This window comes from Chelon labrosus, assembly GCF_963514085.1.
Source record: "Chelon labrosus genome assembly, chromosome: 3".
NCBI classification, from domain to species: domain Eukaryota; kingdom Metazoa; phylum Chordata; class Actinopteri; order Mugiliformes; family Mugilidae; genus Chelon; species Chelon labrosus.
Genome location: NC_140339.1, coordinates 19,191,709 through 19,205,914, shown reverse-complemented (window position 1 = coordinate 19,205,914; position 14,206 = coordinate 19,191,709). Strand labels below are relative to the sequence as shown.

Here is a 14,206-nt window from a genome sequence, read left to right as displayed (position 1 = left end):
ATAGTCAAAAAAAGTAGAAGTTCTCCAGGAAGAAATTACTTAGTTTTGGGGTTTCCTACAACCTAAAAGAAAACATGACAATTGTTAATCTGAGCAGAAAACACAGAATAAATCTCCAACATGAAAAGGCATTCTTAGTTTTTCTACAAGAGATGCTCTGCTAAGATTTACTTTACCTCTTCTATACATGCTGCCCTATTCAGTATTTACATAAACAACCTCCAGCTGTCTATTTCATACAGTTAACTCACCATTCAGAAGTTTCATTCCTTCCTTTGACAGATACCCAACAGCACTGACTGAGATTTCCAATCAAACATGAGCATGCGTAAGCTCCCGAACTATTTATAGCCGGCCTGCAAATAGGCACAAGAGCACATCACACTTTCCAAAACTTGCCTTTGGACCATTTTATAAGGGAAAAGAAAAACATTATGCCACCAGCAAATGAAAGAAGAAAAAAAAAAGACAAGTAGTTTAAGGTCTGTGAGGAAACAAAAAAAAACAATCCTTTCAAAAGCGAAAATTCCACAGTTATCCCATGTCAATTTTAAGGTCGTCCCAGATTCTGTAATCCCCTGAATAGAAAGAGAGGATTGAAAAAAACAAAACAAAACAAAACAAAAAAAAATGGGGCAAGTGTGTTTTTGTATTCTGTCACCAGTGGACATTGCGTGCACTCAAGAAGAGAGAGGGACGACTTGTGTGGACAGTCCTCGGCTCCTCTTCGGAAACTTGTTAGCACTGTGCACAGACAGTAGTAAAGAATCATATGAGCCTGTCAGTCAGGAGGGTGATGTGTTTAGTCTGAAGTCCATTAATACGAGCAGCTCATAACTTCCAGTCATCCGGTCACACGTGGTGACTTTCACATCCCACATGTGATATCAGGGGCTTGTTTACAGCATAAAAGCCAAACACAGCACAAAGTGGCACATTTACTTAAAAAAAAAAAAAAAAAAGCTAACAGTGTACGTTTCTGGTATATAGCATAGTGATGCTGACTAAGTTCTCTGGCATGCATTGTCCAGCGGCTGACAATTGCATTGAACCCCCAGAGGAAAAGCAGTAGGAATAGAACAGCCTTATATAGACTGATCCCACTGACGGCCAAAGAGCTGTGGGTTCTTATCTTTACACAAGCATGCACACACACACGTACGCATACTCTCTCCTGCACACACGTTCACGATGGATCCGCATTTGAATTAGATATTGGTAGATCTGTAGGATGTTTTACACAGTGCACTGCTCTCTGTTAAATAACCCGGTTGATATTGGTGACGAAATCAAGTTAACCTGTGGGGTGGAGAGCCACACGTCTACACCTCCTTCGTATCCCTCTTGATGGTAAACAAACTCCAGTCCCTCTAACTTGCCTTTGAACTGACTGGCACTGGTTGCCGCTGTGAATTACAGCTTCCTGCGCGTGTGTTCTCCCCGAATCAAGTTCAAGGATATCAGTCCGAATATTCTCTCATGTTACCGCATATGCTTATCATATTACACATGCCTTCCTTTTAGCTATTTTGAGTTTTTTGTTCCGTTCATTAATCACACTTTCTTTTGTAGCCGTCACATTTTCCACGACGTAAGTTAAAGACCCAGATTAAAGGAAGAATTAGATTTCTTTAATGTCACACATACAGGCTTAGGATAGACATGTATAGGCTGCAGAGCCTTGTGTTTTACTGTCAGTCCCCTGCGGAGGGGCTAGGTTGCCTCAGCATGGTCTGGATACTCTGGATGGGTTGTGTGCAGACAGATCGAAGGACAACAGGGTGTGGAAACACTGAGGAAGCTGAGAGACTGTCAGGTGACTGAATTTGACGGACTCTTCACAGTAAGCATGCATGACCTGGCTGACCTGGTGATGGCTGAAGAGGGATTTCAAAGAACTATAGTGCATGTTCCTTGATCCTCCTATCCGCTTGCAAAAACATATATATATAAAAAGAAGTATTTGCTACTACTTTGATATACATTGAGCGAAGATTTTCCCTTTTTCTTTTTCCCCCTTGTGTATTTTTTCACTCCACACAAATCTTAAGTTGTCAGTGTTTAACAATCCCTCTCCAAACCTGAATTCACATAGGGCCCCTTGGAGGAGGGGGGGTCATGATTGCAGTATTGCATGTCCATTGCCTCATGTTTTGCTATGTATAGCACTTCACCAAATCCCGTGGCAGCTTAGTGTGGCAGATTTATAGAGGGTGTTCTGATGATCACTACCTCTGGCTTTGTTTACACCATTATCTGTCTTTTGCAAACATAATTGCGGACAATCAGAAACAGTCGGAGAGTCCCGAGGGACAAATGTAAATTGTTATAATCAGTCATTATAACATGACTGGTAATGGACAGGCCCAGGTCCACAGGAATACCTTTCGTGATGTGTGATTAGGTGCATGTGCGTGCGTGCATCTGATGGAAACAGGGATAGACTATAAGGTATGAGGCAGGTTGGACAACTGTCGGCTCTTCAGTTTCACTGTGGCATTTATTTACCAACCTTCATGGACATCCAATAAATAGTGACCTTTTCAGCATGTGGTCATGAACCTTTTACTCCCAAACTTCCTCTTGTCCTTCACTGCACTTCTTACAATATTGTTATGACATTTAAACTACAACTCAACGCGGACAAAAAGAGAGTTTTTGTTAGGTTTAGTAGAGAACACCTGCCGTCAGCGTTCAGCAAACAATTTTCCCCTTTCGTGCACAATGTCAGCCAAAACGAAAGCCAATATCGTTTCATTTTTCTGTGCAATTAAGCCGTTACAACATGTTTTGTTACAGAGGGAGGCCTTACAGCAGGTACTTCAGTGCCGAATGACAGAGAGGCTCTGCAGTTTCTCCGCTTTGATGTGTGAGATTAAAATGGGTATGTTTGCTGGTGTTGCAGTAATCTTCGGAACATGGTGATGTAAATTTGAACTGACCCACTTGAAGCCAGTGACGCCAGAGTCTACTTTAAGCGAGCACGAGCACGAGCACGCTAACTTTGAGAGTTTCCCCCTACTCAAATGCAGTCATATTATTTTGCAACATCAACTGATGAAAAACATTTCTTACCGCTGGTGCTCGTAATTACTTTTCAAGAGCCTTTGCCCTAATATTATGGTCGGAAATTTGAAAAAAAAAACAAAAAAAAAACAATAATTCTTATTCTTCAAACAGGAAATGTAGAAAGCGGAATTCATTCTTTGATGTTGCTGCCTGTGGAGCAACTAAACTCAGGAGATATGGCGCTACCATTAAAGCTACATGAAACACCAGTTGCTTGGGAACATGCTGTTCTAATTCGACTGGGATATTACAGTTTCCAGATCCAAGATGTTTTGAGCGGCGAGGTGTCGACATAGGCACACGGGGAGAGGGCTACATCACTAGACAAACAGAGGAGGAGGTGGTTATTATTGGGATTTTGATCACAGAAGGGTTGGCTGGGGTCAACTTAACGCATTTATGGGATCAAAAAGACATCCAGGTATGCGGTTGTCTGTCACTGCACAAAAAAATAAATAATTTTTTTTTTTTAGTTTTGCCGGACCAGCTACGCTCCGCCGTGAGAGCTTACTGGTGGAGTGGCTCGAAGCCAAGTGGACCCCCCGAAACACCCTCCTACATGCATTCACAGTTGGACAGCAGATTGTTTTGATGTTTGACAGGTCTCTGTGGAAACTGAGCTTGGCTTTGTACGGCCGTCTGGCCCGCTGCTGCTGAGGCTGTGACATCACCCTCTGGATATTCACACCAGTGTCAACTCCAAGGAGGAAGAAACAGGAGAAGACTTGACCTCCAAGAACAGCTGTGTGCCCCACACACACTCTCACATCTTGCCTTTATGTGGCGCTGTGCCGCCGACGCTGGCTTCGGCCAATAACGAACACAGATAGCAAACATACACACTTTGTCATACATTAACTAGTGGGCCCCTATACTGCAAAGGGAGCACACAGTTGCGATTAGACGGATATTGATGGCCATTATTTGGCATGGGATTAAGTTTTAGGAGCGAGGAAGATGGAAAAATGTATATGACACAGAACAGAAATTGAACTTTATGTGTGGGGCATTAAAGTACTGAATTTTAACATATTTAGGTATCACTTCCATTTTTTGTTCCTTTGTCAGCTCTTCGGGTGCTGACAGCCACTGCTACGGAGATTCTTAAAATGCAAATTCATTCATTCATTCATTCATCTTCTATACCCGCTTAGTCCTGTTAAGGGTCGCGGGGGTCTGCTGGAGCCTATCCCAGCCGTCATCGGGCGAGAGGCAGGGGTACACCCTGGACAGGTTGCCAGTCCATCGCAGGGCTTAAAATGCAAATGTTCATCCTTTTTTCCCCCGAAATCAATCAATGTATAAAGGCTGCACATAATTTCCACAAACAAGTATATTTCCTTATTAATATCCATAAATATGTACAGCAACTTAAATCCCTCAACATATTCCTACTGACTTCACTCACTTACTAAACAAATAATTCCCAACACATAGATTTTTCCCCAAGTGGAACTGTAGTGTCCCCTAGTGGTAACAGCTAGAGCGCTACAATTTTATCAGTCCATGTGGTTCTCGATCATATTTCATATGGAAGTCAGTTTCCATGACTAATAAATGGATATGAGACCTTAAATTTTCTCATTTCTGTTGATTAAGGGTTAGTGAAAAGATCATCTCACGCATAGAAATCTGGTTCATATTTTGTATCATTTTTTATTCATAACTGACAGTTACAATAATAAAGCAAAGATTTCCTTACACTCAATAATGAACCTATACAGTATGGCTTGTGTGTGATTGTGTAAAAATATGAAAACATAGTAAAGAACCAACGTATGTAAAAACTTTCCAAACTTTGCTTATCGCTCTTTTATTTCTTCGCATTAAAAGCACGTTCAAATGTAACAGTATTTATTAAGTATACCGACTTCACTGTGGGCCTCGTCTCTCTTTATGTTGCCTCAGCCCTATGTGTAAACAGTTGAAAAGCTGCTGTGTGACTATTTTCACCCAGGTGCAAGCAACCTCTCAGAAATATGGTAACAAATGAAAGGTGTAATAAAAAGATATAGTAAACTGCTTGAAGAGGACTTCACTATTGGAAGAAAGCAGTGATTTATAATGGACCATCCCTGATTCCACAATAAATCTCTCACTTACAATAGCATCAATGTGCATCCCATTATGTTGTTCTACTTTTCTTCTTCAGCATGTCAATGACAGATGATGACTTGCGCTTCACACCTTGGAGAGGGAAAACACAAAGACAAACACGTTTAAATTTTAACGTCAAATGAGATAAAGCTCATTTGTTGTTTCTTGAACTACCTTGCTTTTTGCTTGGTGACTCTGAGGCATCTGAGGATCTCTTGGCATAAGCCATCTTCATCCTCTGAATGTTTTTCTTGCTGATCACTTCGTGCTCTACTATCGGATGTGGGTAGTCTTTACCCACAATGCACCCTGCTGCCTGCTGGATGCTGCGCGGAGCTTTCCAAGGCTCATAGATGTACTGCGCTGGAAACTTCTTCAGAAGAGGAAGGTACTTTCTGGAAAACACAGCAGAGACAAAAATGACCTCATATACAGTATTACACATTCAGATTTTAAGTTTAATATGTTCACAATCTTACTTGATGTAGTCTCCATTTTTGTCTGTCTTCTTTCCAAAGGCAACAGGAGAGTAAACCCTGAAAAACTGGTGGAAGAAGGTGCTCGCTGAAAGCCACTGCCAGTTTCCTGCATTCAGAGCCCAGTCTCCGTCCAATAAAAGCTCCTCAAACACCTGCAGGAGCAGGGGACAAAACGTTACGAATACTTGCAGTGCACTTCTATAACATTAATGCAGCGTAACCAGGATTTATTCTAATACAATGCGTACATTCTCACAATACAACCATACTATACTCTCCAGGGCTGACAAACCAAGTGTTAGGAAGTGTTAGAAACTGCAACAAAAAGTGCTTGAAGCAAATACCTGATTTAATGAAAACTGGTTATGAAAACATATGGGTGTGGCCACTTAGAGTATCATGTAGCTGCTCTTTTAAAAGTCAACAGTACTTTGTAGTATTTGTGGTCGCAGTGCCAAACGGCTACATACCAAATCTAAAGTAGAAAACACTTCTCGCAAAACCATTTCATCAAGATATCACAGTAAGTTCTTCCTTCTGAGTTCTCTAAACTTTTCCTCGGACATGTTGGTGAAATTAAACATGCATATGTTGAAGATACAAGTTAATGTACCCACCTTCTGCCCTTCTTCCCAGCTGATCCAAAGGTCTCCCCTGGTGAGGAAACAAGCGACAGCGTGTCGGGCCAGGTGGTGGATCCAGCCCTCCTGTCTCAGCTGAGTCATGATGGCATCAATGAAGGGGAAACCAGTCCGAGCCTTGCAGCGTTAAGATGACGTGCATTATTAACAAAATAGGAAATAAGACTTATCCGTAATTTAACAGTGATTCCATCGTTGCATAATCGTAAAAACCTTTCTTCTGAGAGTCACTTTTCATTCAGACTCAATCTCAGTACCTGTTTCCATGCAGCCAGATATTCAGGGTTTGTGTCCCAGTCCACTTGAGTACACACGTGGTTGCCCTCCATCTTGTTAAACATAGGGATTCCCACGCTCGCAGTGTAGAAGAACTCCCTCCAAAGTAACTGGCCGTGCAGGGAAACCGGAGGATCTGAGTGCTTTTTCTGTAAAGATCACACCAGTCAGGAACACACAAGACAGTCCGTGACTGCACTCACTCACCACTATCACTGGAGATGACAAATGGCGGTTAACCATTATGACAGATACAATCGAAACCATGTTCACGTTATTACTACCTGCAAAAGGTGCACTGTGAACTGTCACTCACCCCCTTGTAGACGTCTGTGAGTCTCCACCAGAAGGTTCTTGCTGACAGGCAGCCAAGGGTGACATATGGACTGAGAACTGTGGTGCTGGGGCTCAGAGAGTTCGGAGAAGTCTCAGGCTTCTTAAAGTTGCACACCCAGGCCTGAATTAAAGAGACAGGTGAGTCATATCAGTCAAACAGAAAATGTCATCAGTCACAAGAAAACGATTCAGTACAACATAATTTAATAATCCTCATCCCTCCATTCTGAGGTGAGTTAGGTTCCGCCTTAAATAACCTTACTTCTTTGTGTCTGTACAAGGATTTTCAGTGTCAAAGAAAAAGCCTGTCTGCAGATGAAGAGAAGTGGTGGGCGGTGAAGCACATATCTACCGTTTTTTTCATATGTTCATCTAGTCTCCTGAGAGCCTCCTGTTCTCCTCCTGGGAAGAGCTCCTCTCCAAGAGACGTGGTGTCCAGGCCAAGCTCCTCCAGGGTAGGAAGCTCGTATTTCTCCTCATCCTTTTCCAAACAAGGCGTCTTAACATCTTTGACAGAGGAGATTTGCGTCAAAGTTCACATCTGTGTGCTTATATCAATGCAAACTGTTCCAAATGATTCACTGGCGTTATGCAGTGTCTCTGGTAGTCAGATACCTTTCATGTCTTCCATGGTTGGAGCAGGGATCGGCCTCTTAGGGGAGCCGAGATCCTTTACTATTGCTTGCATACGGTTATATGTAAGAGGAGGTTTCCCGTTGTTTTCCTCAATTATCCTGAAGACACATAACAGATAAACAAAAATGACTTTGCGTTAAAATAATGAACTTCAGAAGAGTAAAAATCCACATGCTCAGCAGGAGAAATACCTCTCTATATCATAAAGTGTGTGTGAGACTTTGTAGATGACTTCGACTCCGTGCTCCTTGGCCAGCTTGGTCACTTTTTCGTCGCGGCTCCGGCTGTAGGGCTCTGTGTCGTACTCATAGGTCAGCTTGTTTACCTTCCACTTGCTGAACAACTTGGGGAACACATCTTCTGGTTTGCCCCTCACAACAAACAGTCTGAGGGAGACAAATCTCAGTAAGGCAATGTGTGTTTGACAGCACAAGTCTAAGCTAAATACCACAGCCTACAGCTTTCTTAATGCATAACATTTCTGAGTGTTTCTACCTGGAGTTGAGTTTCTTGAGGCTGCAGTCCAGGTCTTTGAGCGCTCCAAGGAGAAACCTCCAGCGGTTGATGCCCACATTGCTGTTGTAGTCGGGATGAGGGTCCAGGATGAAGACAGGATAGAGCTCTTTACAGTCCCTCAGGGCGGCCATTAGGGCCGGGTTGTCGTGCAACCTGAGCCCCTTGCGGAACCAGTGAATACAAGTGTGAGCCATCCCTCTGAGCCTGTTAACACATGCACCACATTATATGCAAACAGTTCAAGATGGGGTGTAAGGAAACCAGGGAATTTAAATGTCAAAGCCACACATAAAGCGTTTATAAATTCTGTCCGAAGATTCTGCAAAAGAATAAGACATGCTCTTATTCCTTTGCGTTTGATGCAGTGGTTAAATCAGTATTTCTAAGTTCTTCCTCCTTTGACTCTTTGTGTTTACGGTGTGCTTCAATGTTTTTTTTTTTTTTTTTGCTACTCTGATTGTACAGAACTTTGGTACATTACTACTTTACTGTCATGAATATTATTATTTTACATTTACTTGATAAACAAATTGACTTTTCCTGCCAAAACTGAATTCAAGAGACTGGGACAAACATTCATCCCCCCACTAAAAACATTCACGATATAATTTTGTTTTATGCACACAAGACTTTCTCTTAACTCTGCAAACAAAAGCTTTCAACAATAAATGCTTCATGCACAGCTGCTTGAAAGGGATGCATTTTTCGACTCAGGACCATGTGTAAACCACGGTCGACGTGGAAATACAATACAATCAACCAACAAAACACTACGGTTTCAATGAGCAACAGACTGAAAATGAACCAAAATGATACAGAAATGAAACGTTACCTTGGCAGGGTGTTAGAGTTCGTTTCATTCACTTTCTGCTCTGCTACGGAAGAAATTTCAGTGTTTGGTAACATTCACGTTGAATGCGTTACAAAACAAGAAGCTCTGTTACGTGTGCCGCAAAATCAGCCAATCATTGGAGAGCTGGCGAAACCACGCGCACAGCTCCCTGCGCTTTGTCAGTCTGTCCACCAGATGTCAGCGTCGGGCAGACAATGGTGGACGTTAAAAAGCTGTAACATTAGAAAACACAATAAACCTTTGTGTTGCTTTCATATGTTATCTAACATCTGTTTCCTCTGCAGTGACAAGACTCTGTGTTTCATTTGCTCAGCTGCAAATCACCCCAATCAAATGCACACAAAGATCAGTAAGAAGTGGGCACACTAATGACACCACCTTTCTGCTCTCTGTTCGTCGGCTCATCGTAGCTCGCCGTGATCGTATAGTGGTTAGTACTCTGCGTTGTGGCCGCAGCAACCCCGGTTCGAATCCGGGTCACGGCATTGTGGTACAATGTCACGGCAGATGAGCTCTTTTGACAAAAAAACATATCTTAGACAAGTGTTCTTCTAACTTTTACAATATAATGTATTTAAACGCGGTTGTACTGTATACTGTCTAGTTGAAAATCTTTGCTCCCACATTAGCAAGGTAAGGAACGCATATGATTGTGATGGTCGAAATAGTTTGGATAATCACTGGAAGTAACTGGTGTATTTAGTATCTCATTCCGGCCAAAAATACAACGAGTACTATAAAAGCTTTAATTCAAACGGAAGATTTATTTTTAACCCTCAATTCGATTTCATTGCCATAACTCGCCACCAGAGGGAGACACAGTCGAGCAAACAGCAACACTATAGCCTTATGTACAGGTTGTCACAAACTCATCCTGCAGAGATCTTTCTCTGTGCAGTAATCAGAAATGGGGAAATGTTGTATAGGCTATAGCTGCTCGGTTGCCTTTGAGGAAGGTAGTAATAGGCCCTATATTAGCTCATGGGCCTCAATCCTAAGATGAATAGATATTGTAACTGCAAACCACATTACAAACAAGACACATCCCGTAGCTGTGAGATTGGTTTGAACAACTTGTGCAGGATGTCATCTTTCCATTTATGTCAAAACTAGCTTTATTGTCCAAGCACGTGTATGCAATCACCATGGCCACAGTCAAGGGGTTAAGAAAATGCAACAATAACATAATGGACAATAAAGTTCAACAACTGAAGATAAGAATAAAGATAAACTCAACTGTTATGTACGCACGTACTCAAACATACAGCAGGCTCCAAACAGGTCCTACAAGACAGTGGCACAACATAAAAACTTAAATATGTGTTTATGCATAATGATGATACATGGGTGACTGCACGGTATATTTATTCATTAAAGAAACTTGCAGTTATCATTTGGAAGGAATAAAATGTATTTGCATGAAAGAATGCTAAAATATTATGTAACTGAGGCTGAAAAATGAGAGCAATTCATTAAAGTGCATTAATAAAGTTGGAGTATCTGACTTATAATTGTTTTCTAAGGCTGTTTCATTAATATTAAGGTAATGCATTCTATAGTTTTAGTTATTTGGCCAATCATATAGGCCATTCCAGTGATAGTAGGTTGATCAACATGTGTAGCAGCTTTGATCACCTTTATATTGTTTGACTCGTGTACGCACAGGCCCCGCCGTGTTATCATTCCTGACCATGTGTGTACAGTCACGACATCCAGCAGCCTATCGGAATTTCCTCTCCTGCCGTTTACTCTCCAAAGGCAGCGTCTCAGTCACTGCTCCGTTGGCTGACACACTCGCCATTCAACAACCAGCCCGCCCAGCAGCATTGAGAGCGGCATGGCAACGGAGAGGAGACAGGGGGGGAGAAGGTGTGGTGAGGGGGTGATAGTTTAGCCGGACCAGAGAGAGGAGAGGAGGAGAGGAGGAGAGGAGAGGAGAGGAGAGCAGCAGCAGCAGCACTATTTCCACTGCTGTCTGCCCGAAGAAACGCAGCGCCTCGGCCAGTCAGCGCTCACACACTCTGATGAGACGATGCACCACCGCCGCCTCTCCGCACAGTCTCCGCCGCTGACCAGGTGTTGGAGCAAAGAACGGGGACGCCGCTAACGTGACAGAAGATAAACTTGGACGCAGCCTATGTGCTGTGTGCACCTCTCTCTGGTCCCGTTCACAGACCCGTCGAGAAGATGCTGAGCCGACTGATGAGCAGCAGCATCAGGAGTCTGGACAGGGAATGCAACTGCACTGTGAGGCTGCTGGACGACTCGGAGTACACCTGCACGATTCAGGTCAGTGGGGGCCAACGTTCCCTGTGAGTCAGATCACCTTGTTGTGGAGGACGTGCTACTGGCACGTAACGGGGTGGCGATCAGGTAAAAATGACGTTTTCCCCTCTCATCTCTCCCTCTCTCTCTCGCTCTCTGCCTCTCTCTGTGTCTGAATCTGCTGCATGACAGATTCATTCAGATTCAATGAGCTATCATCTAAAGCTCCAGCCAGCTTCACAACACATCTGGTTGTGTGTTTATGGTCTGTCATGTTACTTTGCTCAGAGAGAATTACCTGCGTGGACATGGTGGTCGGATGGGATGTGTCCACTGCGTAGCACATTTCAAGGATTCTCGGATAACACTGTGTGCCAAGAGATAGCATACTAGATACATATATAAAAACATCTCTGTATAAGCTGCTGTCAAGCCAGCAGCTTTATGCATGCACTGATTTGAATGCATTAGGAAACTAAGCTGGATAATCTGATCTTGAACGATTTCAGTGAAGGGCTCAGTGCGGATTTCTGAATCCTGTGGCTACATGATCCAGACAGGTTTTGGTGTACATCGATGAAAAGTTAGACCATGTTTAAAATCTTGAAAGATTTCAATGCTGTCAGTACAGGGGTCATCAGTTTGCCCTTCAGACTGACCCAGATGAGCCTTAATGGGGAGGCATTTTTCTCAGAACCTAACAGGATTCACAGCATGAATAAATTTGGGTGCTGCAGCAAGATCTCATTGATCCTGGCATCCTCGGGGTCTTACAGCGAGAGTTACTTTGGCATGAATAAATAACTGCTCAAAACACAACGTAACACATATACAAGACAGCATTTTATGTTGGGTCTCCACTTGTAGGGCTCTATCAAGTCCTATTTCTCTTATTTCCACTTTGTGGCTCAGGCTGTTTCTGCTATACGAGCCCAAGCAGCTGAAAAGCACTGATTCAAGCATGGATAAAGGTACAACGTATTGTGCTGTAAAGATGTTTCCATTTTCTGATTGCCCGGTGTACATCTGGTGTACATCTTACAGGTTAATTCCGAGACTCCCATGTGTTTTTGTGAAAGTGACTAATGCAGCACATGATTAGTCATTCGGCCTGTCCCTCTCTCCCTGAGTGAGTCCCTTGCAGACTCGTTTGGATAATTTCTCTTTATTCCTTGTAGTTTGAGATGTCTGAAAAATCAATAGTATTGACATGAGTGAAGGCGAGGCATGACTAGAGTCAGTAAACACAGCGGTGTATTAAGCGAGAGAGTTCAAGAGTAAGACTAGGTGATTAATGCCTATATAACCTCCTTTGTAAATCAAGTGTGGGCGTGGGCGTGTGTGCGTCTTTCATGTCGCTGCATCATTAAGTGGATCATCTAACCTGGTCGTTTGAGTTTCTGGATCTGCGTTTGATGTTCAGGGGATTCCAGCGCTGCTCAGTTAGAGAAGACGCCGCACAAAGGCCATCAACACGTTCTCGTTTCTAGGATGTGGCAGCAAAGGCAAAGCAAGCCTTTCAACATCAAAAGTAGCAGTGCTCGGGGGACAGATGATGTGGTAATTTTATGTCAATCTCAGGTATTGAGATTCTGCTCCACCTGCCTGTAAAAAAAAATAAAAAAAATAAGCATTGCCAACAAGTGCCGTAACATTTTTGTTTTTTATGCGGTTTCACAGTGTGGGAGTATAAGCAATCAGAAAGAAATTACTCCAAACCTGTTTTATTACTTTTTCACAAACAAATAAGCCTATATGGTTTTACCTTTGATCTGATCTGGGGAACACATGGTGTGTCTCGTGTTTTTTGACCAGTCGTGTTTACTAAAGTGCAGCCTGAACTTGTTCCCCCTTGACTTCTGAGCAGCTCCTTCACCCGAGTGTTGGGCTATGTCAGATATGCTGATCCAACTCTTTTAGCAACTGAAAGCACACAGCAGGGACAGAATGCCTAATTTGTTTTGGAGCGTCTATTGAAGGATTAGCTCTCTATTGGCATATTTCATTATTTCCAGCATGGGAAATAGTGAAATATGCCATTATTTTACTCTATGGGGCCCTTCACAAAGCACAACTGGTCTAAACGGAAACATAAATAGGATCATCAGCTTAATCAGTCGTCTATTGTTTACAACTACAACACTGCCATTTGTTTGCCGGTATCAGGAGGTGTGAACACAGCGTTGGAGGAGCTACATTAATTATGTTTTACACGAAGCCTCTGTTAAGCTATATAAACACGGACGATCACTTCATTTTTCATCTGCATTAAGGACACTACTGTGACCTTAGTGCAGAATGACAGCACTGTGGCCTCCTTGAAAATGAGAGCGGATGGTTCTTGTCCTTTCCTGGACACCTTAGAGATGTGGCCCAGAATAAATGGCCCTCACGGGAGTAGGCCACAGTCACGCTCTCCATTTAGCTCAATTAGCCCACGCCTTAAACTGCTGATGTTAACACTAAAAACCCATCATATGATGATATGACCTTCATAAACGGAGAAACATCTCAAAGTGAAGGCACTACGGAGAGGAATGTTAAGGCATGCAGGCAAACCACTCACTTTGCCTGTCAGGTTACCCCTTGTGGTTTGACGTACATAGCATGATCCATCCTGTGCTTTTTGCCTTTCAAGATGTGGCGATGCAGCTACAAGAGACCGTATAATGTCAACAAAAGTCAGCTAGTTGTAGCAATAACATGTAACAGTATTTTAGATTTAGATTTAGAGATTGACGTTGGTAAGAGTTAGCTTCATCCATACACCAGCAATACTTTTATGTTCTGCTTCTTTCACTCAAAAACATTTGGGCTGTGGACCCAGGCAACCAGAGACTGGTCCACTACTGACCAACTGCCAGCTACAAAGCAATGGGTGGTGATACAATCTCCTTTAAGCCCATTAATACAGAGAGCTGTCTCTGAAGGTGTAAAATTGGGAAGAAGGTTAATTGGTGTGGAATCAAGCCGAGGGCTGTTGCATGCAGCAGTGCTGTACTGCCACTGTGGAGAAAAGGTGGGAGGTCCTGAGAAGG

At 42.9% G+C, this 14,206-nt stretch overlaps 2 protein-coding genes across 4 annotated transcripts in view; one reads left to right on the top strand and one right to left on the bottom strand.

Annotated features, from left to right (window-relative positions):
• Window positions 1–4,535: 4,535 nt before the first annotated feature.
• cry5 (cryptochrome circadian regulator 5) lies at window positions 4,536–9,080 on the bottom strand. The gene is made up of 11 exons (XM_084541173.1): window positions 8,883–9,080; window positions 8,030–8,254; window positions 7,726–7,920; window positions 7,514–7,632; window positions 7,251–7,405; window positions 6,879–7,019; window positions 6,544–6,711; window positions 6,263–6,403; window positions 5,646–5,797; window positions 5,341–5,561; window positions 4,536–5,256 (listed from the first exon to the last, which is right to left on the bottom strand). Exons 1-11 carry the CDS (start codon window positions 8,954–8,956, stop codon window positions 5,195–5,197), a joined length of 1,653 nt encoding a protein of 550 aa, XP_084397299.1. The 5' UTR covers window positions 8,957–9,080; the 3' UTR covers window positions 4,536–5,194.
• Window positions 9,081–11,090: 2,010 nt separating this feature from the next.
• LOC311485555 (FERM domain-containing protein 5-like) overlaps window positions 11,091–14,206 on the top strand; it is a gene marked incomplete at both ends in the record, with an annotated part of 62,350 nt that continues 59,234 nt past the window's right edge. For all 3 annotated transcript variants that reach the window (XM_084541046.1, XM_084541045.1, XM_084541044.1), the window contains one exon: window positions 11,091–11,192. In XM_084541046.1, the coding sequence (XP_084397172.1) occupies window positions 11,091–11,192 (102 nt within the window). The remainder of the gene's footprint in view (window positions 11,193–14,206) is intronic.

What these genes read in the sequence shown, in the direction of transcription:
- cry5 (XM_084541173.1), bottom strand. Translation starts at nt 8,956, where the DNA reads ATGTTACCAAACACTGAAATTTCTTCCGTAGCAGAGCAGAAAGTGAAT. An exon ending in ACACTTTATGATATAGAGAG is followed by an intron (nt 7,633 to 7,725) that starts GTATTTCTCCTG and finishes ATGTGTCTTCAG; the next exon opens with GATAATTGAGGAAAACAACG. An exon ending in ATCTGGCTGCATGGAAACAG is followed by an intron (nt 6,404 to 6,543) that starts GTACTGAGATTG and finishes TAACGCTGCAAG; the next exon opens with GCTCGGACTGGTTTCCCCTT.